This window comes from Lepidothrix coronata, unplaced genomic scaffold, assembly GCF_001604755.1.
Source record: "Lepidothrix coronata isolate B3197 unplaced genomic scaffold, Lepidothrix_coronata-1.0 Scaffold90, whole genome shotgun sequence".
NCBI classification, from domain to species: domain Eukaryota; kingdom Metazoa; phylum Chordata; class Aves; order Passeriformes; family Pipridae; genus Lepidothrix; species Lepidothrix coronata.
This window is the reverse complement of record NW_016690270.1, coordinates 3,686,067-3,696,150: the sequence shown is the minus strand read 5'-3', so window position 1 is coordinate 3,696,150 and position 10,084 is coordinate 3,686,067. Positions and strand designations below refer to the sequence as shown.

Sequence of the window (10,084 nt, the reverse complement as noted above, 5' to 3'; positions counted from 1 at the left end):
TATTTTTGTGGCTTTGAAGTATCTTTATTAGTAGTACAAGTGATAGTAAATATATATATATATATATGACATAAAAGAAAGGGTAAATATTACATGCTGATATTACCCCTTTGCTCACTGAGAACCTTTTCCAACAGAATCCTTGGTCTCGGACTGTTAAAGATGATGAGATGCTTGAATTGAAGCAACTGACTCACTTTGGTTTTATAAATAGCTTAGATGGGTGGACTAATTAATGAATTAATTATTGATGATGACATCTTTGGAGGGCAAGAGACTTTTACAGACTAGAAGTGGTTTATATGCAGCTGGTTCTAAAACTGCCACAGAATTCTTCCCTGCTACATCTTTCCTCTCCAAATGTTTTGGTAGCCCAGCATCAGAAATAACTTCTTCTCTGTCAAATTTCTCCCAAAGTACCCCTTCTACACACGATTTTGCATCTGCCATATCAGTGTGGAGGAGCTGATCTGTACAAATATTCATTTGTGGCAGACCCTTACCTACTTCTGCAGCCACAAGGAAAGGAACTACCCTGTGGAATAAGAATTAATTCCTAGCTACACTCAGAAGGAATTCAAGAACCGTGTTCTAAATAACCCACAGTTGTATTTCTCACGTTTTATGGTCCCTCTCATTAAATGCCCTTTTTTGATTACTTCCAATTCCAGAGATCAGATGTGAATTCCCGGATGTTCAAGGTGTTAAGAAAGCCATTAAAGGAAACACTTATCGTTCTGGGACCAACCTCACTCTTGAATGTGATGATGGTTACACGCTGCAAGGCATCAGCCAGACTCAGTGCCAAGAGGATTTCAGCTGGGACCCTCCTGTGCCACCCTGTAAACTGAGTGAGTGAAATGGGAACGAAGCAAAGATCAGACAGAAACACGTGTAAATGCATTTTAAACATGCAAAATAACTTCTTGTATTTAAGAAAAGAGTATATAATGGTGGGTTTAAGAAATCAGTTTTACCAGTGAGACGCTGGCCCAGAGAAGCTGTGGCTGCCTCATCCCTGGAAGTGTCCAAGGCCAGGTTGGACAGGGCTTGGAGCAACCTGGGACAGTGGAAGGTGTCCCTGCCCATGGCAGGGGGTGGAATGGGATGATCTTTAAGATCCCTTCCAACCCAAACCATTCTATGATTCTAAAAGGTTTATTGGTAAAGTGATTAAGGACAGCAGACAAACACTGGATTTTGTCAGAAGAGTTTGCTGATTTCTCTTTTTTTCTCCTCCCTCCAGCATCACACAAGTCTGGGTCACTAGGCCTCGGTAAGCAGCTTGCAAACATTCCTGCAGCCAGGTCTTTAGCTCAGTGGCACTGTTTCCTTCTGCTTACTTGGCAGATACACCTTGTTACGTCTTTTGTGTGCTTTCAAACACACAGTGAGAATAATGCGGGCCCTTCTCTCTCAGGAGTCGCAGCCGCGGGGGTTCTGCTGCTCCTGGGGGCAGGCATTGTCTGGAAAATAGTTTCCAAGCAGAAGGAAGGGTAAGGCAGCCCTCTGGATGTTTATTCATGTCCTTTGTTGCCAAGTGCCAAGCTTTGTACACTTTATACGCTTAAAAAAATATTTGCCTGAATGTGCCTGGGTCTTGTGATTCTGTACCTTCAGCTCACGCTTGCAAACTGAACAAGCTGGAAGAGATGATGAGATAATGTCATTTTATCTCTTCCTGAAAGGAGACCAACCTGAATGTTCTTTTACAAAGCAACACAGTTCATTGTTTTTTTCTTTTTTGCTTAGCTATTATCGTACATATGAAAATTACAATTACCAAACCCCTCTGAATCTGGTAACTCAACAGAAAAGCTCATGTCTGCCATAGAAGGTATGGATTTATATTCCTCAACATAAAATATCACTTATAGCTGCAACAATTATATGCTTATTTGTTTATATTGTTGTCTACGTTGTCTACTTGAATGACTGTTTTTCTAATGTAATCATTCAAGCAGAAACCTCTTTCCCCTTAATCTTCTGGTAAGATGTTTTCTTTGGCAGAATAAAAGAGACTGTTTTAAACATACTGGGGGTTTTTTTAGACATCCTATTTTTCTTTCTGACACCAACCTCAACGTGTGTCTTTCCTTTTCTATAATCTGAATGGACAGTGCTCACAGGTCAGACTTCCAGACTAGTCCGTGCTTCTGACATAAAGCTGCTTGCAATTTTTTTATGGTTTATGGGAGAGCTTGCTCTCTAAAAGACCACTTAACCAGCAGTAGTGTCAGAAAAAGACACTGAACTGGGCTTTTGGTTTTTTTTTCTTGCTTTCGCACTTACTACGATGATATTTTTACTGACAGGTGAATCTACTTTCTATGCTGAATCTGTTGGAGCCAAGAGTGAATTTTCAGTGTTAGCAGCGCTCTGAGCATAATCAGCTTTGACTATAAAGAGGCTTGGTTTTGGGTCACTTCTTTGAAACAAAGCACTTCCCAGAAATTCTCTCCTCCCTCCCTGAGTGACAATGTAATCCCTAGACATCAGCATGGAAACAGGAAAAGTCTAATTATAACACGAGCATGTCATCTTTTTCCTAGGCTGGGCACCCGTGTGGCCGCTAACCAGGGACTTGGCTCGTTCTCCACAGCGAGGGCTGCATGGAAGTGCTGCTCGAGACTGAAATTCTGTGGCAAAAATAAGACACTTTACTGTAAATCTTTAATGCTCATTCTGCTCCCATTAATTACTGTAAGGATCTAACGACACTCAGACTGCACGCGGTGCGGATGCTGCCCCAGAGGGAATTCTCTGTGCTGCTTCTGATCAAGAATACTTCATCTGCAAAGCCAAAAAAATATGGATAAGCAAGTCCCATTAAAGTGTTCTTGCGCGGGGGTGGGAGTCACAGCATGTTAATTAATGTCTTAATAACAGCTGCATTCACATCTCCGTATTTCCTTTCAGCAACGCTTACGCGCAGCGTTCCTCTAGAAATGTTTAACATAATAAAAGCTGAGCCCTGGACAAGAATTTTGTGTCTTTTTCTAGGTCTGTCTAGAATTTGAAGGGGGGGTTTTTTGTGTGTTTATGTGTACACGGGGTGGGGGTTTTTTTATTTTATTATTATTTTAATGCTGCTCTGCAACACGGAACGGGCTGAGGGTGTTGCAGAATTTGGAGCATGTCAAGATTATCTTAAGTCGGGATGTTCTTTGATCTAAGATCTTCATATCCTTTCAAGCCTCATCAGTAGGAAAGGAGAACTAATAAGTGGAACAGGCAGAAGCTGCATCCCTTAGTCAAGGACATCGTGGAACTAACAAGCTTTAAGGATGTAGTAAATCGAGATGTCGATGTGTGCTTATGTAAACATGGCAAAACACTCGAGGTCCGTGAATACAGGTCCATAATTCCAAGGAACTATGCTTTATACTAAAAACCACGCCTTTTAATACTAAAAATCAGGCCCCAGGTCAAACAGACCCTTCACCTGAGCATGCGGCGAGGCCGGACGGCATTACGTAATTTGTGTGGAAATTACTAAGTAATCATAACGGCGGGGCTGCGCTCGGGAAGCGGCTCTGAATTTCCGCGCACAAGTAACGGCGCGGAAGGCCCGCCGGGGCGCGCCGGCCTCGTCGAACACCGCCCATGAGCGGGGCTGGGGTGAAATAAATAAGCAGCGAGCGGTTCCCGCTGCCCCGCACGGCGGGGGACGGGCCCTCCTCTGAGGGCGATAATGGCGGGCGCGGCCCTGGCGCTGAGGGCGGGGCGGGCCCGCGCATGCGCCCCAGCCCCGCGCTGCGTCTCGGGCGCTGTGAAAGAGCGGAGCGGGCGCTGCCGCGGCCCCGCCGCCGTCATGGGGCCGCCGCCGCTGCTGCTGCCGGTGCTGCCGGTTCTGGTGCTGTGGGGGCTCGGCGGAGCGCGGGCTGAGGGTGAGGAGCGGGCTGTCTCTGCCCCCGTGCTCGGGGGGGGGGTGCTGCGGGGAAGGGGCGCGCTGAGGGGCTGGTGCGTCGCGGAGCCCCCGCCCCGGGGGAGGGGGGAAAGGAGGGAGAGGGGTCGCGGTGTCCTCCCCGCTCCGGTGCCGGCGGTGCTGCGGGGTGAGGGAGCCCCAGAGGCTTTCTCGGGGAGGGAGGAGGAAATGGCTTGTGGTGGCGGTGGAACCACGAGGTTTTGGGCGGTGTTGTTGGGGGGAGTTGAATCTTCGAACAGTTTGCGTGGGAAGGGACCTTATAAAGATCATCCCGTTCCACCCCCTCCCATGGGCAGGGGCACCTTCCACTAGCCCAGGTGGCTCCAAGCCCTGTCCATCCTGGCCTTGGACACTTGCAGGGATGGGGCAGCCACAGCTTCTCTGGGCAACCCGTGCCAGGGCCTCCCCACCCTCCCAGGGAAGGATTTGTCCCTAATATCCAATCTAAACCTGCTCTCTGTCAGTTTGAGGCCGTTCCTTCTCGTCCTGTCACTCCACGCCACTGTAAACAGTCCCTCTCCAGCTCTCTTGGAGCCCCTTTCAGGTACTGAAAAGGTGAGGGGGAAGGTGGTGCTGCAGAAACGTTTGGTGCTAATGGGACGCTGAGCTTGAGGTTTGGTAAATCTCTCTTTTCCGGTTTGGCCAATTTCTAAACAATAATAGAAATAGATCGGGAAAGATTGATAGGTGTCCGAGAGGTGCTGGTCTCTGTGTTTAAGTCTTGCAGATCCATGTAGTCTGGTGATTCATATAGAGGGTCTTGAATGCGTTTCTTTGAGTCCTTTTGTGTGGAGGAGTTTCATCTCTTCAGCTCTAGGAGTTGGACTTCAATGATTCTCATGGGTCCCTTCCAACTGAGGATATTTCGTGATTCTAACCAACCCCAGAATGTCCCTGGGTCTGTAGGTCTCTGTTGGATTGTGCAGCTGATTTTTAAACTCTGCTTTATGCTCCTTAGATTTGCTCTCCTTTTTCCTGTGAAAGCTACATGACATATTTTCATAACATATTTTCACTATCAGCTATTTGAATGGGGCTGGCTGGTTTGTTTTTCCTGCAGCAAGCTAAATAAGCGTTTCACTGCCGATGGGTTTACAGTGAGTTAAGTTGTGTATTTAACTTCAAAGAAAAAAAAGGCAGACAAAAAATAAGATCTGGAAGGAAATGCATTGTCTGGGTAGAACCCTGAAGGACCTGGGAAAACAATAAGTACTAGTACAGAGTTGAACATTTGGATGCAACTAAAATCTAAATTAAAATTTGGAAACTAGTTAAATATAAAAATATCTCTGGCTCTTAAGAATGTCACCTCTTGGATTTACCAGTAAATCCTTAAAACCCCTGGAATTCCCCTGGCTTCTGTGCTGTTACACCTCGGTGTGTTTCTCTTGTTGCTAAGGTGGTGTATTCCCTTTTCCTTCCTCTCCCAGACGCCTGTGATGCTCCAGCCAGGCTGATATATGCAGAGCTGGAGGAGAAGTTCAGAGGAACAGAGAGTTTTCCTGTTGGAAGTCAAGTCTCCTTCATCTGCCGGCCGGGATATATGAAAATCCCTGGAAAATCCTTAACTCTTACGTGTGGTCCTGACTTACAGTGGGCACCCAAAGAGCAGTTCTGTACAGGTAATTGTGTGCTTTTTTTGGTACCGTTTTCCTTTTTCCCTTTGATATTTAACAACTTTATTTGTTTTGCAAGTTAGAATTAGTATTTTGCAATGTTGTAAACAACACTTTTGAAACCACTGATGTTGGTAAGGGCAATATATGCCAAAGACTTTGTATATATAATTAGAGGTATACATTTTTCCTTTCTTTTTTCCCCCACTCTCCCAGAGAGAAGATGTAAGCACCCAGGAGAATTAGCAAATGGTGTTGTTGATGTGACAGATCTTACATTTGGTTCAACTGCTACTTTTTCTTGTCGAGAAGGGTAAGTATTTTGGTGAAGTTAATGAATCCTTTTTGTGTGTGTGTGTGTTTACACCAGATCTGAACCAAACCCAAATTTTCTGTACAGGTTCCATTCCAGTTCTGATTTGAAATCTGAATTCTACCTGGAGCAAATGAACTTGGAGCTAAATTTAACTTGATTCGTGGCTTAAGTGCTGTTTGCATCAACCTTCAGCTTTTTAGGGAGATTCTGCAGAGTGAAAAGTAGAGTGTTACCTCTAATGACTTTCTTCTAGTGCTCCTGTGGCAGAGGGAATAAATATATACTCATCACCCTTCATTGTTGTTTTGAACAACGGCCCATTTGTTTGTGTATAGCAAATTAAGCCAGGAGTACTAAACTCTCCAATGTTTTTCCTCTCTTTCCTTTAGTATTAGTAACTTCAGGGAATTAGTGTCACATCTTAAAATGTGACTTCCATCAGTTTCTTTAGTGATGTCTGTTTGCTTCTGTTTTGTTTTCAGAGTTTTTTGTTTTTGTTTCTGATTGCTTCTGTTTTGTTTTCGAAGTGAGACCGTTAGCAAAATAAACAAACAAAGATACTTTTCTCCTTACAACAAAACCTTGGTGTGTTATGTCCCCATAACCACAGAATAGAATTGTATAAACCAGTTTTTTAGGTGCTTGTTGGAGAAATGAGAGATTTAAGTTTAACCTCTTTAAAAATGTTTACCTCTCTAGATACAGGTTATTTGGAAACCAGCAGGTTACCTGTGTAATTAGGAATGAAGGTGTTGATTGGGATCGTGAGATGCCTTTCTGTGAAGGTGAGTAAATCACTGCTGTGATTAATTTTCTATTCAGATGGTGGTAGTTCATTTAAAAACAGCTCTGCTTATAAACCTTCCAGTCTAAGAAATGATGGTAAAATAGGAGTGTTTGGGGGGGGTTTCTGTAGGTGTTTGGGATGTGCCTGAAGGATGACCACTGAAAAATACCAGTTATGGTAATTATATCAAATCCAACCTCGTGTTGTAATTGAGATTCCCAGCTACAACTGTAGCTTCCCTTAGAGCAGCTGTGTCAGATTTTAAGTGCAATTCCTTGGAAATCAAGGCTTGCTGTTTCTGAGGTGAACGAGCTGACACCCCCAGTGTTCTTTCTGAGTGAACTGTGTGCTTGCTTTCCAGTGATTCCCTGTGATCCCCCTCCCAGCATTGCCAACGGGCACCACACGGAAGCTGCCAACTACGTGTATCAGACTGCAGTGAGCTACTCCTGTGATGATGTCCCAGCAGGCTCACATCCCTTCTCCCTCATCGGCTCAGATACCATTTTCTGCACATCTAATGAGCACTCAAATGGAGTTTGGAGTGGGCCACCTCCACAATGCAGAGGTTGCTGGGATTTTTAATTTTTTAATATGTATTTGTTACGATCTCTGTTCCCTTTTTTCGAAGCAGGGTGTGGTGGGGAATGGACCCTCCCTATAGAAAAGAAGAAGCAAATCCTCTGGTACTAAGTTTTACACAGTTGCATTGGAGATCAGGTTAGCAGGGTGGATACTGATTGCTTATGGCACAGAATATGGCTAAAATTTAAGTTAAAACTTTAAAAATACATGTATGAGTGTCTTGTTGGTAGAAGTGACAAGGCCAAAGTGGAGGAACTGAGAGACCAGAATATGGCTAAAATTTAAGTGAAAACTTTAAAAATACATGTATGACTGTCTTGTTGGTAGAAGTGACAAGGCCAAAGTGGAGGAACTGAGAGACCAGAATATGGCTAAAATTTAAGTGAAAACTTTAAAAATACATGTATGAATGTCTTGTTGGTAGAAGTGACAAGGCCAAAGTGGAGGAACTGAGAGACCATAAAGCCTGGGGAGCTGAAGAAAAGCTATGTAAAGAGCAAGGATGTGGAGGCTAGATTAGGAATAGTAAAAAGCTAAGGGAGCATCCTTTTCCTGAAAACACAGCTACTAGGGAAGTGCAGGAATAAATCCAAAGCCCAGCAAGCACAGAGTCAGATGTAGGAAGAAATTCCAGGTGCCTGTTGCCATTTGAACCCTAATCAATATAATTTGTTTTCTGAAATCCTGCCACTGTGCAGGTGTGTGTCTTTTGGAGGTGGAACATTATTATGTCAATTATTACAATTTCTTATTTGACTGTACTGTTACAACCCAATAGCTCAAACCAAGGACCTTCTCCACCTTTAAGAAAATAACATTGTTATAAAACCCCTCCAAAACAACTTGAGGACTGGGACATTTGCAAGTTAGGGACAGGGTGTTGTTTTTGTTGCTACGTTTGTGTTAACAAATGTTTCAGAGCTGTTTTTCTTTTATCTCTTTTCAGTGGTCAAATGTGAAAACCCGAGAGTTAAAAATGGGTACAAAATATCTGGATTTGAGTCTTCCTATACTTACAAGGACTCAGTCCAGTTTGTGTGTAATCCAGGCTATTACATGGTTGGAGAAGATATAATTTCCTGTGCAGAAGATAACACTTGGTCTCCTCCAATACCAACCTGTGAGAAAAGTAAGTCTTTCTGTAAAACTCCAACTTGTCTTGGGTGTTGAGAGTGCTGTGAGCCTTGTCTTAGCTAAAATTTCAAATCACAACACTGTAGGTGTAAATCAGAAGCTGAGGAAGTTGATGGGGAGCCATCTGTGGGTGACATTTTAGGTGTTTGAGGGGCTCTTAACTCCAAAGAGTTTTTGGCTGAGGGTGAATTGAGTGACAGACGTGGTAGAACTTGTGACATGGATGTGCTGTTATTGATTGTGGTGTTTGTTCTGGTGATTTTGAGGGTAAATAGAGGAGAAAATATGTGTTTCTGAATTCTGATAGAAAGAACTAGGAGTGTGCACAATAAAGAAACCTGTAGGATCCTGGAGTAATCCAAATCTCTGTGTTTGATGTAGCTTTAATCTCTTACTTTGCAGGCGTCTTGTGGGTGTTTAGCACATTGTTAGATTTTTGACCAGGCAAATTCCTAAATCAGGACTATTTTGCAGGGCTGGGAACATGGCAGAGGTGTTTCTGAACCTTTCTCCTCCCTCTTTGTGCTAGAGGGGAAGGGGACATGGTTGTACAGTACAGCAAGAGAATTTTTTACATGCATAGTTTAATAATGAGCTCACAAGAGCGAGAAGTGCTTTGGAGAGCGTGCTTGAGTGTTCTGTAGTGAATGAGTCTGATAAGGCACCTGGAAATGATTCTAGAGCTTACAAAACTAATCAACCAATATGGATTTCAGAGCTACCACATCATAAGCTTGCATTACCTTAATGAATACCTACAGTGATTTTTCTTTAAGTCTTCTAAAGGAAATATTTATACTTCAAATTTCGGTCAAGTTAAACTCCTCAGATATGCTGAGGGATTTTCTCACACAAAGTCAAGGTGTATTTGTAGAGTGAGTTAATGAGTTCTGAAATGATTTCAAGTTTATTATCACTAAGCTCGTTTTTAAATTCATGTGTTAATTCCTGCAGATGTATGTGGTGCTCCAGAGGTCACAAACGGAGCTGTGGTTCCGCTGAAATCTGTCTATAATGAAGGAGAGTCTGTTAAAATAAAGTGCAATGCTCGCTGCTCTTTTCCTGATGGCACTAAAGAGGTGACAGTGGCTTGTCAGGGACAGAAGACATGGAGTTATTTTCCAGAGTGTAGATGTGAGTAAAACTCATACTTGGTAAAATCAGAGGCAGAGTGACAAGTTTTAAATATCTGCTGTAGTTACGGCTTTTCTTTTTTTTCCCTGTTTTCTTTCCAGGTGGGCCTGAAAGTCCTGGTTCCACTCCAGGCACAAGTCCTGGTTCTATTCCAGGCATAAGTTCTGGTTCCACTCCAGTCATAAATTTTGGTAGAGTAGTTGTGGGACAAAAGCCTTCCTATGTTGTGGGGGATTGTATTACCATTGAATGCTACGCAGGGTACACGTTACAAGGTGAAGCTGAAATTCGGTATATGGGAGGAAACCAGTGGTCTCCTGGAGTGCCAACCTGCCAGCTGAGTAAGTATGAGCTGCAAGGACTTCCACTGAAAGCGCCTCTGAGAGAAGCTTTGCTGCTTAAGAATGTCCTTTTATATTCGGGAGAAATAATTGAACGCGACTTCCTCCTTTATTTTGGCATGAAAAAGAATAGAGCTTGCTAAAATCAATTGAAAACAGAAATATTTTAAGTTAAGTAGATGTTGTGGTGTAAACTGACCTGCTTCAAAGATTGTGTTGACAAGCATGCTTGATCTGCTTGGA

General features: G+C 43.4%; 1 protein-coding gene across 12 annotated transcripts in view; it reads left to right on the top strand.

Moving 5' to 3' along the window:
* The first annotated feature begins 3,679 nt into the window (after positions 1–3,679).
* The window catches only part of LOC108500447 (membrane cofactor protein-like), a 30,763-nt gene continuing 24,358 nt past the window's right edge, over positions 3,680–10,084 (top strand). For 11 of the 12 annotated variants that reach the window (XR_001875853.1, XM_017821371.1, XM_017821373.1 and 8 more), the window contains exons 1-8: positions 3,680–3,890; positions 5,359–5,550; positions 5,761–5,857; positions 6,560–6,645; positions 7,009–7,215; positions 8,179–8,361; positions 9,321–9,500; positions 9,602–9,841. Coding sequence is in view for 11 of the 12 variants with exons in the window: in XM_017821371.1 (XP_017676860.1) it covers positions 3,695–3,890; positions 5,359–5,550; positions 5,761–5,857; positions 6,560–6,645; positions 7,009–7,215; positions 8,179–8,361; positions 9,321–9,500; positions 9,602–9,841 (1,381 nt within the window). In the remaining variant the exon portion in view is untranslated. The remainder of the gene's footprint in view (positions 3,891–5,358; positions 5,551–5,760; positions 5,858–6,559; positions 6,646–7,008; positions 7,216–8,178; positions 8,362–9,320; positions 9,501–9,601; positions 9,842–10,084) is intronic. The other variant, XM_017821380.1, reaches the window with a different exon arrangement.